Source organism: Stomoxys calcitrans, chromosome 1, assembly GCF_963082655.1.
Source record: "Stomoxys calcitrans chromosome 1, idStoCalc2.1, whole genome shotgun sequence".
Taxonomy (NCBI): domain Eukaryota; kingdom Metazoa; phylum Arthropoda; class Insecta; order Diptera; family Muscidae; genus Stomoxys; species Stomoxys calcitrans.
Window position 1 is genome coordinate 205,434,295 of NC_081552.1, and position 16,017 is coordinate 205,450,311.

General features: G+C 40.5%; 1 protein-coding gene across 1 annotated transcript; it reads left to right on the top strand.

The window, feature by feature from the left end:
• Positions 1-927: 927 nt before the first annotated feature.
• On the top strand, positions 928-9,219 carry LOC106090047 (paramyosin, short form). Its single transcript, XM_013256094.2, has 2 exons — positions 928-1,067; positions 7,904-9,219. The coding sequence occupies exon 2, from the start codon at positions 8,106-8,108 to the stop codon at positions 8,967-8,969; it is 864 nt and encodes a 287-aa protein (XP_013111548.2). The 5' UTR covers positions 928-1,067; positions 7,904-8,105; the 3' UTR covers positions 8,970-9,219.
• The last annotated feature ends 6,798 nt before the right edge of the window (positions 9,220-16,017 follow it).

Consider the following 16,017-nt stretch of genomic DNA (forward strand, 5'->3'; position numbering starts at 1 on the left):
TACTTGTTTATAATAACTCAAAATCAGAAATTTGGTATCCTTTTATAGGGTGGGATACCTAGAGAGGCCGCGTCACCTCCAAAGCCCGCTAAATGCAAATATAAACCAAGAATGCCAATATGGGGCTTAAATTAAAGATATTTGAGACTAGAGAACAAATTGGATATGTGACAGTCCACCTCACCCCTAGATATACTCCCATACCGGATTTATTTACCGACCATAGCAACATAATGCTCAAATGAAAGTTTTTTGGGAGTAGAGCACTAATATGATATCCACATTAGGGTGAAATAACCGAAAGGCCGTACCAAAACCCCCAAACAGAACATTTTTCCCTGACCGTGCCAGTATAGGACTCATATAAAATAAGAGAGTGAAAGAAGGCGCGGCGGAACGGGCCCTGTCCAGCTAGTTTTAATATAAATTGTATATGGCAGTAGCCAAAGACAAAGCCAATACCAAAGCCTTCGATCGACTTTACCCACAATTTTACCCGAGGTTCGGAATCAAAGTCGGAATCCGTTTGATGTCCGGCCTTGGGTAAATTCTCCGACTTTGACTCCAAGCCTAGAGTAAAGTCTGGTTTTGTAATTTCCGCCAAAGGCTTTGATCCATCGCTACGATTGTACAACAATCGATATTAAAATATTTTAAATTAACCAGATTTCAGACTGTTTGAAGAATCAGAATCAGCATAAGAAAAGCTGCTCACAACAGCACAATGCCTTTAAAATCATGTTCTTGTTGCATGTAGGGTATTTTCCTTTTATACGATCATCAGTGGGCTTTATTTAATCGATGTTTACCAAATGCAATTATCACGCTTTTTTTTTTAAGACAGAACACTTGCGTTTCCTCTTTATCGATTACCTCTTGTTGTCTGTTCACGAAAACAGACAAAAGAAAGTTGTCATTTCAAAATAATTGCGACACAGCAATCGTTGTGTGACCTGCCAGTCTCGTTTTTATTGTTCAGACTGCAGGAGGTATAGCAAAGAAATACTGCAGGAGTGAATATATTTACCAAAAAAAAAATTGCTGAAAACAACTCAAAAAAATAATATGTAAGCCTTTGCTGAAGTTACAGTAAAATTGTAAATATAAACAAAAAAAAACCTAAATATATATTTTGCATCAAAGCAATGGTGTAAAAAAATAAAAATTACATATCAAATGATGCGAACTAAATTATTATTGGGAGTAATGGCGATCTGCGGAAAAGTGTTCGTAGTTAAAAGTTAATATAAAGCCAGTAAGCAAGGGGCAAAAGTCGGGCGGTGCCGACTGTATAATACCCTACACCTACCCTACAAATACATTATGGGAGCTATATCCAATTCTGAACCAATTTAGATGGACTTTGGCGAGCAAATATGACAAATGACAACATCATTACAAATCGTCGAGGAAAGCGTTGTGGAAAATTTTGGCAAGATTGGTCAAACAATACGCTTGCAGTGGCTCTTGGGGCTATATCTAAATCTGGGCCAATTCCCATAAAATTCAGCAGTATATCGAGAGTCATTAAAAACTCCTTCCTGCCAAATTTCGAGAGAATCGGTTTACAAATGACTATTTTATTGGAGTAATACTGTAAATCGGACGAACATATATATGGGAGCTATATCCAAATTTGAACTGATTTTAATGAAACTCACCTTTGATGTCGGGAGTCATAAAAAATCCTTGCTGCCAAATTTCGAGAAAATCGAGCAACAAATGACCATTTTATTGGAGTATTACTGCAAATCGGACGAACATATAATTGGGAGCTATATCCAAATCTGAACCGATATTAATGAAACTCACATTTAATGTTGGGAGTCATAAAAAAATCCTTGCTGCCAAATTTCGAGAAAATCGGTTAACAAATGACCATTTTATTGCAGTATTAGTGCAAATCGGACGAACATATATATGGGAGCTATATCCAAATCTGAACCGATTTTAATGAAACTCACCTTAAATGTTGGGAGTCATAAAAAAATCCTTACTGCAAAATTTCGAGAGAATCGAGCCCGCTCCGCTGCGCCTTCTTTTACTTTATATGGAACAAAAGTTTCCTTGGAATGTTTATTATCGACAATTGAAGATCTTTAGTGAAATACCATTCTAACTTGACTAAAAGTTTAACAATATAAGTGTCTTTATATGAATCCCATATGATCTTTATTGGTCTACGAATTTAAGTTTGGATGTAAGGTGAACTCCATTCTTAAAATACTTCATTTCAGCCCGCTACTCTCATGATATTTGATTTAGGGGTGTTTTCGGGGGTGAGTTGGTCCCCCAGGCACTTGGCCCTGAAAAAATATCAGCATCGTGCTCTTCTTTCAAAAACCATTTATTTAAACCTTTTGGGGGTGTTTTGGGAAAGGGGTGATGCCCTAAATACATTTGGATATCAAACTCCAATTCTACTCCCAAATACGTTTATTTGAGTCCCATATTGTGATGGTCAGTAAAAAATTGCTGCTTGTGGGGTATTTTGGGAAAGGGGTAGGTAGACCCCCAGAAAATTGGTCCCGAAAATGGGTATCAATTCTTGCTCTACCCCCAATACCTTTCATTTAAGCTCCACATTGACATGGTCGGTAAATATGCCCGATTTAGGGGTGTTTTTGGGAGTGGGGGGATCACCCCCAATTACTAAGCCCGGAAAATATATCAGCAACGTGCTCTATTCTCATATATCTATATATCATTAATTTGAACCCCATATTGCCATTGGCCTCAAAATTGGGTATCAAATTCGTTTTCTAATCTCATTTAAACTCCTTATTGCAAAAGTCAGCAAATATGTCTGGTTTGGGGTATTGGCCCCAAAAAATATGAATATTAACTTCCACTCTCTTTTAGACCCAAATTATCTCGGTGAGCAAATACGTCCTATTGGGGGGGTGGTTATGGTGGCCCCTAATGTTGATATCAGATACGAGGTCTACTCCCAAATACCTTTAATTTAAGCCCCATATTTTTATAGTCGGCAAACATGACCGGCTTGGAGGGTGTTTTGAGGGACGATCGGCCACTCAGTGAGTTGGCCTTGGCAATATATATCGGATTCGTGTTCTACTCTAAAAACCCTCTTTTTTGAGCCTCATATTGCAAAAGTCAGCAATTACTTACTATTTGGGTGGTATTGTGGGGTGGCCCCATAGACACTTTTCCCAAATATTGATATCAGATTTGTGCTTTACTCCCAAAGACCTTTAATTTGAGCCCATGTGGCTATGGTCGTAAATGTGTCCCCTTTGGGGGAGGTTTTTGGGGAGAGGCGGCCCCCCAAACACTTGATCTCATATTTGGATATCAGATTCTAATTCTACACTCAAATACCTTTTATTTAAGCCCAATATTACCATGGTCAGTAAATAAGTCCTGTTTGGGGGGTGTTTTGGGGAAGGGGTGGACCCCCAGAAACGTGGTCGCACATTTGGATATCAGATTCGTATTCTACTCGCAAATACTTTTCATTTGAGTCCCATATTGCCATGGTCGGTAAATATATCCGATTTAGGGGTGTTTTGGGGTGGTCCCCCTAGCACTTGGTTCGACAATTGGATATCAGATTCGTTTATTTTATCCTCAATACCTTTCATTTGAGTCCCATATTGTCGTGATTGGTCTCAATATGGGTTTGGTAGGTTTTAGGGTGGGGCAGCCCCCCTAGGTACCCGTCCGAAATTTGGTTACCAAATTTTTTTTTTTAAGGTACTCCACCACCCATCTCCGAGATCTGGCGTTAAGGAAAATTAGGGTAAGGGTAATGGGCAAATGCAAATTTGCCCATGAACATTCATTTAACCAACAGGCGCAAACTTCTCACTTATCATCTAGCCTCCTTTTTATAGTCGAGTCCAAACGGCGTGCCGCAATGAGATACCTCTTTGTGGAGAAGTTTATACGGGGCTGCCGTACTTAATGGTACTGTACCTCACAAATGTCGATGGTATTAGGAGGGGATAACCACCGCTGAAAATTTTTTCTGATGTTCTCGCCAGGATTCGAACCCAAGCGTTCAGCGTCATAGGCGGACATGCTTACCACTGCGTTACAGGGGCCTCCTAGACCAAAGTGTGCAAATGCAAATTTGCCAACGAACAGGGGCTAAGCTCTTACATATCATTGAGTGCTTATCGATTCAAGTTGTAGCTCAACGATAAGGAACCTCATATTTATAGTCGAGTCCGAACAGTGTGCCGTAGTGCAACACCCCTTTGGGGAGAAGTTTTTACATGACATAATATCTCACAAATGTCGCCAGCAATAGGAGGGGATAACCACCGCTGAAAATGTGTATACCCTACACCACTACTGTGGTACAGGTGGTATTATAACTTAGTGCATTTGTTTGTAACACCCACAAGTAAAATAGCTTGACCCATTGATAAGCATACCGAGAGGCTCCGAATTACGTTCTGATTCGATTTAGCTATGCCCGACTGTCTGTCTGTCCATGATAATTTGAGTACAATGTTCAGGGCGCAATTTTCATCCGATCACCTTCAAATTAAGCACAGGTATTTTTTATGGCCTAGAGGCGAAGTGTATTGAAATTGGAAGAAATCGGTTCAGAATTGGATGTAGTTGCCATCAGGGACGTAGTCAGGGGGGTGGGCCCGAGCCCCACAAAATTGTAATGAAAGTCCGAAATGGTGACTTTTTACCCAGCGCGAACGGTTGGGGCTTAAATACTGATTTTGGGCTCAAATTAAAGAGCGCCTCAAAATAAAAAAGATTTGGTGAAAAAAAATTCCCAAAATAGTACCGGAAGTGGGAAAAATAGTACGTTCAGTACAGCAATTGGTATTTTTTGGTACCTTTTGGTACCTTATTTGTTTATTGAGTTAGAGCTTTGAATTTTGGAATTTAGGTACACTATAGCAACCTAAATTGGGATAGGAGGGATAAAAGAATTTTTGGACATTTAGAAACAAAAAAGTATCAAAAAAGGTACGAAATAGGTGAACTTTGCATAGGGCGAACGGGTAGAGCTAGAACTGTGAAATTTGGCTTTAATGAATTTCGTTGCGAAATAAAGGGGTTAGGTAGAGAAAATATGAAAAATAGTAATGGCAACGGAAAAAACGTACGTTTAGTACGACGGAGAAGGGTAAAATTAGAACAAATTGCTAAAAATTATCGATGTCTTGACAAATATACGATAAGTTGTACCAAATATGAAATGTTGAAATCGTACCAGGAGTGGAATAAAAAGTACTTAAGTGCTGTATGTAATTGGACCTATTAAGTACTTTCTTTATAGATTGAGCTACAGATCTGAAATTTGGGATACAGCCACATTTTGGCAGTATATACTGCCAGATGACTAGAAGATTTTGTTGATATTCGCACATTTTGGTACTAAAACGTACAATATGGCACCTTCTTTACGAATTGAGCTACAGCTCTGAAATCTGGAATACAATTACATGTAGGCAATATGTACCGAGCGACAAGAAGATTTCGCTGAAATTTGAAACAGTGAGTAGCTTAAGACCTCCCCACCCAAATATAGTTCAGGTCGGACTTTATTCAGATATAGCTGCCATATAGACCGATCTGCCAATTAAGGGGTTTGAAGCCCAGACAGCCTCCTGATATCTGACCTAAATATGGATTACATCGGACTCTATTGAGATATAGCTGCCATATGGACCGATCTCCCGATAAGCAGTCGGAAGACCATAAAAGCTTTATTTATTACCCGATTTCGCTAAAATTTTGAACAGTGAATAGTTCGACGTAAATATGGTTCAGATTGAACTACATTTAGATAAAGCTGCCATATAGACCGATTTGCCAATAAAGGGTCTAATGCCCATAAATGCTTTATTTTTTATCCGATTTCGCTGAAATTTGAAACAGTGAATAGTTTTAAGCTTCCCGATATCTGACCCTAATATGGTCCATATCGGACTGTTTTTATATATAGCTGCCATATATAGCGATCTGTCGATAAGGGGTCTGAAGCCCATAAAAACTCAAATTATTACCCGGTTTCGCTGAAATTTGAAACAGTGGGTAGTTTTAGGTCTCCCGACATCCGTCCCAAATATGGTTCGGATCAGAGCATATTTAGATATAGCTGCCATATAGACCGATCTCCCGATAAAGGGTCTGAAGCGTATAAAAGCTTTATTTTTTATCCGATTTCGCTGAAATTTGAAACAGTTAGTAGTTCAAGGCCACCGACCGCCATCCGACCCAAATATGGTAAAGATCGGACTGTATTTAGATATAGTCCGACCGATGTACCGATTAGGGGTCTGAAGCTCATAAAAGCTTTATTTATTACCCGATTTTGTTGAAATAAAGTTCAACAGTGACTTATATGTATTACACCGCTCAATGTCCGTGCCGATTTGGGGTGCATAAGTTATCCAATTTTCACCGGATTGTGACGAAAGGGGGTTTACATTTATACCCGAGATGGTGGGTATCCGAAGTTCGGCCCGGCCGAACTTAATGCCTTTTTATACCCTCCACCATAAGATGGGGGGTATACTAATTTCGTCATTCTGTTTGTAACTACTCGAAATATTCATCTGAGACCCCATACAGTATATATATTCTTGATCGTCGCGACATTTCTAGCCATGTCCGTCTGTCTGTCCGTCCGTCTGTCTGTCTGTCTGTCGAAAGCACGCTAACTTTCGAAGGAGTAAAGCTAGCCGCTTGAAATTTTGCACAAATACTTCTTATTAGTATAGGTCTGTTGGTATTGTAAATGGGCCATATCGGTCCATGTTTTGATATAGCTGCCATATAAACCGATCTTGGGTCTTGACTTCTTGAGCCTCTAGAGTACGCAATTTTTATCCGATTGGAATTAAATTTTGCAAGACGTGTTTTGTTATGATATCCAATAAATGTGCCAAGTATGGTTCAAATCGGTCCATGTTTTGATATAGCTGCCATATAAACCGATCTTGGGTCTTGACTTCTTGAGCCTCTATAGTGCGCAATTCTTATCCGATTGGAATGAAATTTTGCACGACGTGTTTTGTTATGATGTCCAACAACTGTGCCAAGTATGGCGTAAATCGGTTCATAACCTGATATAGCTGCCATATCAACCGATCTTGGGTCTTGACTTCTTGAGCCTCTAGAGTGCGCAATTCTTATCCGATTGGAATGAAATTTTGCACGACGTGTTTTGTTATGATATCCAATAAATGTGCCAAGTATGGTTTAAATCGGTCCATGTTTTGATATAGCTGCCATATAAACCGATCTTGGGTCTTGACTTCTTGAGCCTCTAGAGTGCGCAATTCTTATCCGATTGGAATGAAATTTTGCACGACGTGTTTTGTTATGATGTTCAACAACTGTGCTAAGTATGGTTCAAATCGGTCCATAACCTGATATAGCTGTCATATAAACCGATCTTGGGTCTTGACTTCTTGAGCCTCTAGAGGTCGCAATTATTATCCGATTTGCCTGAAATTATGTTCTACGGATCCTCTCATGACCATCAACAAACGTGTTTATTATGATCTGAATCGGTCTATAGCCCGATACAGCTCCCATATAAATCGATCTCTCTATTTTACTTCTTGAGCCCCCAATGGGCGCAATTCTTATTCGAATTGGCTGACATTGTACACAGGCCTCCAACATGTAATAATATAATAATAGCAGAGCAAATCTTTTCTTATATCCTTTTTTGCCTAAGAAGAGATGTCGGGAGAAGAACTCGGCAAATGCGATCCCTCGTGGAGGGTATGTAAAAAATGAGCGGCATTGCTCTCCATTTCCGCAGTAAACCAATTTTAAGTAGTTTCTATATGTTACTGACCACCTATTTTGTTTAAAATAAAAATAAATTTTTTAATATTGACCTTGTGCAGTGCATTCTCTAAAATAATCGAATTGTTTTGTTTCTTTTTTTTAGATCAACAAAAATACCAACAATTCAATCAAGTGATTCACAGGCTACATTGTCGGTGGGCATAAAGAAGCCAAATACATTTGGGCACTGCCAATCAAGGGGGTACAACGAACAGCAAGCAAAATAAAAATTGTTGGCATCTATTGCACAAAATCGTTTAAGCAAATCGCTTCCTTAGCTAATCGGTTCTTCCTAGTTCCCCATTATGTCTCTCACCTATAGTCTTCGCACTCCATATGTGAGACATGTGCGTTGCGAGTCGCACAGTGATTACGATACTCCCGGCTATACGGTTAATTTTCATCAACCTGTGCTCGATTATTTGGATGTCAAAACGCAACATTTGCATGGGGCCCCCTCGCACACTCCTTGGTCCAATGAGGTGGGGTCAAGACATTATAAATCAAACACCACCTTGAATCAGCATAATGCTGTCAAGACCCTCAAAGTGGAGCATGAAATTGAAGACAGAACTGAGGACATTATAACAGATCTGCACCTAAAACATCGTACGCCATTCGATGAACTGCCCATTTATGACCCTTCTCATGTCACCCGACACACTCATCCCGACAAGGTGTCCGAGCAGGCACAAAAGCGCATACGTTATCTAAATCAACGTCAGCTGGAAAATCAAATCAAGGAAGATACCCAGCAAATAATTGAGCGCATTAGCAAATTGGAGTTGAGAAATAATGAGTTGCCGCGTGAGGTTGAGCGTCAAGTGCGTGGCATATATTCCAGGGTACTGCCACCAGTGGAGCCAACACAAGTTGAGGTCTTCGATGCCATTGCCGATCGCACAAGTAGGGCAACATCACGTGTTCGCTCTGGCACCCCGGAAGGTCCTCAGCGTATGCCTTATGCTCCGTATATGCAACTAATAGATGACCGCCGTACCAGCAAACTATTCAAACAGGTCACCTCTTCGCTGAAAGAATCGAAGCGTATACTTCGCAAAATGGATGGTAGAATCGAATGTGATTTCTATAAATGCAGCCTCAATGACAGATGTTGGTTGTGTCGCAAACTGATGCGCAACAATTCGCGTCTTCATTACCATCACTAGCTTCTTCAAATGGCCACTTGTTTTCCATGGGTCTAACGATGTCTAAGATTTCTGCCAAAGTGTGTTGAGTCCCAAAATGCCTTCACGTACATCTGTAACAGTTTGATTCTGGGTTAGCTTTATTAAATTATAGTACAATTAACATGTGGATGTGTTTTATATTTAAGTTCGAAATTTCGATATTTGTTGCTAATACGTAGCGCACATATTTTTCCATTTGCCACAAAATAAAGAGAAATGCCAATTTTAAGACTTTGAACAAGAATGTTACACACTTTGACCACAAAGTCCAAAATGGGAGTAAAACCAGTAAGGAAAGGCTAAAGTCGGGCGGAGCCGACTATATAATACCCTACACCTACCCTACAATTATAAAATCGGGCAATGCAAATGCAAATTTTGCCCATAAACATTGCACTAAGGAACAGGGGCAAACTTCTCACATATCAATGAGTGCAGTCCGATTGAAGTTTAAGCTCAATGATAAGAGCCTCCTTTTTATAGTCCAGGCCGAACGGCGTGCCGCAGTACGACACCTCTTTGGAGAGAAGTTTTACATGGCATAGTACCTCACAAATGTTGCCAGCATTAGGAGGGGAAAACCATCGCTCCAAGTTTTTTTCCGATGGTCTCGCCAGGATTCGAACCCAGACGTTAAGCATCATAGGCGGACATGCTAACCTCTGCGCTAAGGTGGCCTTCAAATTAGGGCAATAATTATATGTATATGGAAGCTATATCTAAATCTGAACCGAATTTTTTTTCGGACAGATCGTTTGAAAATTGTTTTTACTGCAAATCAGGCGATAAATATATATGGGAGCTATATCCAAATATAAACCGATTTTGATGTAATCTCGCAGATACGTTAAAATCAGTAACAAAACAATCCGTGCCAAATTTTATGCCGATCAGTCGAAAATTTTTAATACTACGGCCATAAAAGTGCAAATCGGGCGTTACATACATATGAGAGCTATATCTAAATCTGAACCGATTTTGATGAAATTTCGTATATATGTTAAAATCGGTAACAAAACAATCCGTGCCTAATTTTGTGCAGATCGGTTGAAAATTGTGGTAACTACGACCATTTAAGTGCAAATCGGGCGATACATATATATGGGAGCTATATCTAAATCTGAACCGATTTTTATGAAATTTCGTAGATATGTTAAAGTCGGTAACAAAACAATCCGTGCCTAATTTTGTGCAGATCAGTCGAAAATGTTTGATACTATGGCCATTTAAGTGCAAATCGGGCGATACATATATATGGGAGCTATATCTAAATCTGAACCGATTTTGATGAAATTTCGTATATATGTTAAAATCGGTAACAAAACAATCCGTGCCTAATTTTGTGCAGATCGGTGCAAAATTGTAGTTACTATGGCCATTTAAGTGGAAATCGGACGAAACATATATATGGAAGCTATATCTAAATCTGAACCGATTTAAATGAAATTTCGCAGACATTTTAAGATCAGTAACAAAACAATCCGTGCCAAATTTTATGCAGATCTGTCGAAAATGTTTGATACTACGGCCATTTAAGTGCAAATCGGGCGATACATATATATGGGAGCTATATCTAAATCTGAACAGATATTTATGAAATTTCGCACATATGTTAAAATGAATAACAAAACAATCCGTGCCAAATTGCATGCAGATCGGTTGAAAATTGTGGTAACTACGACCATTTAAGTGCAAATCGGGCGATACATATATATGGGAGCTATATCCAAATCTGATCCAATTTTTCCCAAAATCGATAGCGTTTGTCCTTTAGCCAAAAAAGATGTATGTGAAAAATTTTGTGACGATTGGACAACAAATACGACCTGTGCCTTGATTACAAGAATACATGGACTCACAGACGGACGGACATACGGACTTGGCTAAATCGAATCAGAAAGTGATTCTGGGTCGATCGGTATACTTATCAATGGGTCTAGCTCTTCCCCTTCTTGCGTTGCAAACAAATGCACAAACTTAAAATACCCTGTACCACAGTGGTGGTGTAGGGTATGCAAATATGAAGAACAACTGGTTCAGAGAACATATTGTCTTGTCATAGGTGGAGCGATGAGGACCACGCCCACTAGGGTACGGGAGACTATTCTAGATATCTGACCCATTGACATACATATTAAGTATGAGGTAGCCACTGCGGCTATGAGACTTAAGGCGATGGCAGAATGGATTGAGGATGGGAGCAGTTCATACCATTGCGGTATAATCCAGGCGGTGATAGGAAACCTGTAAGGAAGGGAAGAGGTTTCCGATCGGATACCTGAGATGAACTTTGAAGTCGAGTGCGAGGCACTGCTGCCAACGGCACAGTCTTGGATTGACGGAACCCTAGTATTGCCATCTGGAAGATCATGTTACACGTATGGATCAGAGCTAAATCCAGGCCTGGAGGTCTACATTGAGAACCCAAGGGACTGAGATCTGTTTTAGACTGCCTGACCATAATACGGTCCTGCAGGCGGATATCCGGGCGATCACGGAATGCGTACAGTGGGGACGTCGAGTGTGAACATCTTTCCGGACAATAAAATTGCCATAAGGGCAATAACAATCAGGACGGTAAGGTCACGAACAGTCTTGCTTTGATTAACGCCTTCTCTGAGGATGACAAAATCCGCATCGTTTGGGTGCCGGGCCATAACGGAGTAAGGGCAAAGGAAATCGCAGACGATTTGGCGGTAAAGGCCAGAGGACTACCCTCAATAAACTTGGTTTACCCGAAGCCTTTCGGGTCGACGCAGTCCGAGTTAAGGGAGTGGGCGACGAATGCTCATGCAACCCTATGGAAAAGCGAAATGGTCGGTGGGACAACGAAAATCCTATGGGAGATCTGGATAATGAGAAGACGAGGCTATTGCTGAAAAGAAGAAGCTAGAGGACAGTGGAGCTTTCGGTATCATAAGAGGACACATATGACTACAGTTTTACAAAATCAGTGAGGCAAATGATAGCATGTGTGGGGCATGTAGAGAAGATATGAGACGTTGGAGCATTTCTTATGTCATTGCCCGGTTTTTGCGGCTAACAGACATCTGCACTTAGGTGGGCACACAATACCAGGCATGAACCAACTTAGGGCAGTGGTATTGAAAACAATTAAGAATTTTGTAAGTAGCACGGAATTCCTGACTTTTCTTTTTCGAGTTTACTTTACTTAGTATTTAGAACGCACAACAAGCCGATTACTGGCCTAGGTGTATTTCCATAGTGCTATGGGGTGGATTAATATCCGCACCCTCTTTTCAACCTAACGTTACCTTACCTTTCACACAGAACGTTCGGTAGTTTCTGGTGTGCAAAGGGGAAGGAGTCTATTCCTCTACAATTGACACATACTTTCTGGTGTACGGGAGAAAGTGTGCTGAGGTTCCAATCATCGGGAATGCGTTCTTCCAGGCAGATTGCACAGATTAGCTGATGCAGCGTGTCAGCTACGTCGTAAACAGTTCAGCCGGTAAGCCATCATCTCCTGCTGCCTTATTGCCTTATTTCTGCCTTATTTCTCCCACATACTATACCATCATCAGGGACTTGTTCTGTGGTATACTCCCTACCACCATCAGCGGATACCAACAGCTGTGAAATATACATATCCTCAGCGCATTATCTGTATTTGTTATCAGATTTCTTTCTTTGTCTCTGCGGGAGGATGTACCTATGCCAAAGCCATGGTTGATGATGTTAAATTCTTGGTAGAATTTTCGGACTTCATTCTGGTTCCTGAACATCTCGATTCGCTTTCTTTTTTCTTCTTATTCTTGCGGAATAGATTAGCTGATGCTGCGTGTCAGCTACGTCGTAAACAGTTCAGCCGGCAGACCATCATCTCCTGCTGCCTTATTGTTTTTCCGCCTGTTTTTCTCCCACATACCATGCCATCATCAGGGACTTGTTCTGTGGTATACTCCTTACCACCATCAGCGGATACCAACAGCTGTGAAATATACATATCCTCAGCGCACTATCTGTATTTGTTATCAGATTTGTTTCTTTGTCTCTGCGGGAGGATGTACCCATGCCAAAGCCATGGGTTTGATATTAAATTCTTGGTAGAACATCTCGATTCGCTTTCTTTTTTCTTCTTCTTCTTGCGGAGTAGACGTTTTTCCTCTCTCCATATCTCCCGATACCTCTACTTCACCGTTGCTACTGACTGTAATGTTACCCTGTATGCCGCATTCTTGACTTCGTTAGCTTTTTGACCCTCTTGGTCGTACTATTGGTTTCTTGGTGGAGGCGTACCCAAGAACCCATGGGATGGGCAATGGTTTGCCATTGCACTGCTCGAGACAGAAAGTGTTTTCTTCATGCCATTGGGTTAGCCGAGTGGATTTTGCCGTTGCCACCTGTTGTGTTTGCAGCTTACGATGGGTTCCTTGGCGGTATATTTTGGCAATAGTTCCGTCCAGCTTCCGTGCAGTGTCAGATCGTACGTTTTTCACCACACTTAAACGGGTGTAAAACTTTGCTGCAACAAGATAATGGTCGAGAGAGGAAGTGTTTTCTTTAAGCCATTGGGTTAGCCGAGTGGATGTTGCCGTTGCCACCTGTTGTGTTTGCAGCTTACGATGGGTTCCTTGGGGGTGGATTTTGGCAATGGTTCCATCCAGCTTCCGTGCAGTCTCAGATCGTTCGTTTCTCACCATACTTAGACGGGTGTGAAACTTTGCTACAACAAGGTAATGGTCGAGACAGGAAGTGTTTTCTTCAAGCCATTGGGTTAGCCGAGTGGATTTTGCCGTTGCCACCTGTTGTGTTTGCAGCTTACGATGGGTTCCTTGGCGGTATATTTTGGCAATAGTTCCGTCCAGCTTCCGTGCAGTGTCAGATCGTACGTTTTTCACCACACTTAAACGGGTGTAAAACTTTGCTGCAACAAGATAATGGTCGAGACAGGAAGTGTTTTCTTTAAGCCATTGGGTTAGCCGAGTGGATGTTGCCGTTGCCACCTGTTGTGTTTGCAGCTTACGATGGGTTCCTTGGGGGTAGATTTTGCAATGGTTCCATCCAGCTTCCGTGCAGTCTCAGATCGTTCGTTTCTCACCACACTTAGACGGGTGTGAAACTTTGCTACAACAAGGTAATGGTCCTAGTCGATGTTCGCCCCTCGTGTGAAGCTTTCGATAATGGAAACCATGTTATTTGCCGCGGCGAAGTCTATTAGCCTCAATCCCATATTGGAAGTTTTTCCTGTGGGCTAAATTTTCCAAGTGTTTGTCCAAAGATATTTGCCTTCCCTATTTTCGCATTAAATCTCCCAGAAACAATTTTAAAATCATAGGCGGGACAGCGATCAAATTGTTTTTCTGGGCGTTTGCAGAAAATGTCTTCTGTCTGTTTGTCCTTTTTGGTCGGGACAAGGGCGCCAATTAGGCTGATTATAAGAATTTTGCCTTTAAGCGGATTGTGGCTAGCGTTTAATTCATCGGAGCAAACCTGCAGACAAGATGTATCAATCTCCGACTAACCAAAGAGGTAGCTTTTATAATATAGGGCGTCACCTCTCGGTGTTGTTGTGATGCCTTCCCCGAAGCATCGCACTTCTTGTATGGCGGTAATGCCTTCTCCAATACAAGAAGTTTGAACATTCCAGGTTCTTAGAACGTTTGCAGGAGCCGTTAAGTATTCTGTTAAACAATACTAGGTATGTGCTTCAATATCATCTGCTGTACACTGTGATTGATTTGACCAAATTGATCAAAATTTAAATTTTTTCCTGTGTAGCATTGATCCAAAATTTGAATGTTAACACCTTTCAAAAGATTTTCGTGATCGCCACCAAGTGCATAAATCCGTCCCACTCAATTTCAATTGAGTAATGCAACAATAAAAAAAACCATGGAAATCACGGCTCAAAGTGAATTTTTGTGGCAATTGCTGGTCATAATTTATAAAGTCATTTTTAGGAAACGACGATGCACTCACATACTCATAAACTCACATACTCTTGAGCGTTATTAAAAATTAAGACTTTGCCAACCCATTGAATAACCTTACACCTGCAGCCGTTTCTCATCGCATTGGGATATTGTTTTTGTTTTATATATATATATTTTTTTTTTGTTTTTGTCTTCTGTAGCATTATTTAACATTTTTGGTTTTTTTCAGCTTTTCTCAGTTTTTGCCAAATTCTCAAGAGCCACGAATTAACAAGCGAGCGATACAAGCAAAACATGACTTTTATTAGTTTTGCTTAAAGGTTCATTCATAACATGTTATTACTACTAAGTCGACGGTTATTTTGTGTTGTTTGTTTTTCTTGGCCCACTACCGAGATTTGAATTTTCGATAAATCCATGTTTATTTTTGCAAGACCTCAATCACCTACAAACATAACAACGAACATTGCACTTGCCACGACCACAAAGACGGAACCAACCACACTATCTGTCTGTCTGTCTGTCCGTCTGTCTGTCACTCAGTCAGTCTGTCAGAAGTCAGCAAACAGCCAGGTGGGACAATAGCAAATGCCGCCGAATGGCGTCAACTTACATGTGTGACCAAAATGCTAGCAGTATGCGAGTAATTGATTAAAATGCAATAAACAAACACAATAAGCTTCGCATGCAACCATCAACATACCTAAGTGGTTTTATACATGACATTTTCAAGCTCATAATTTTGCCCACAGCGAAAGGAAGAGTAATAAAGGGGCAGAAACGAAATCGATCTAAATTTTTAAGCTATCTGTTAAATAATATATTGCAAGAATTTCGGATTTTTTTAAACTATACCTTTACGAGGGTTGACTTTTATATTTTGGGATAAGAGAAATATTAATCATCGAAAATTTCCTTTATTGTTTTTCAAAATGTTCTCCATTAAGATCATATACCCTTTGGCATGCGTCTGAACCAATTTTCAAAGCACTTTTACCACTCTGATTAAGGTAACTCCAAAGCATGCATTCTGAACCCATCAACCGCTTTTTTAGGTGTCGAAAAACGTTGAACTCTGATTTTATTTTTTAGGTACGGGGTTAAAAAGGAAGTCATTCGGTGCCAAGTCA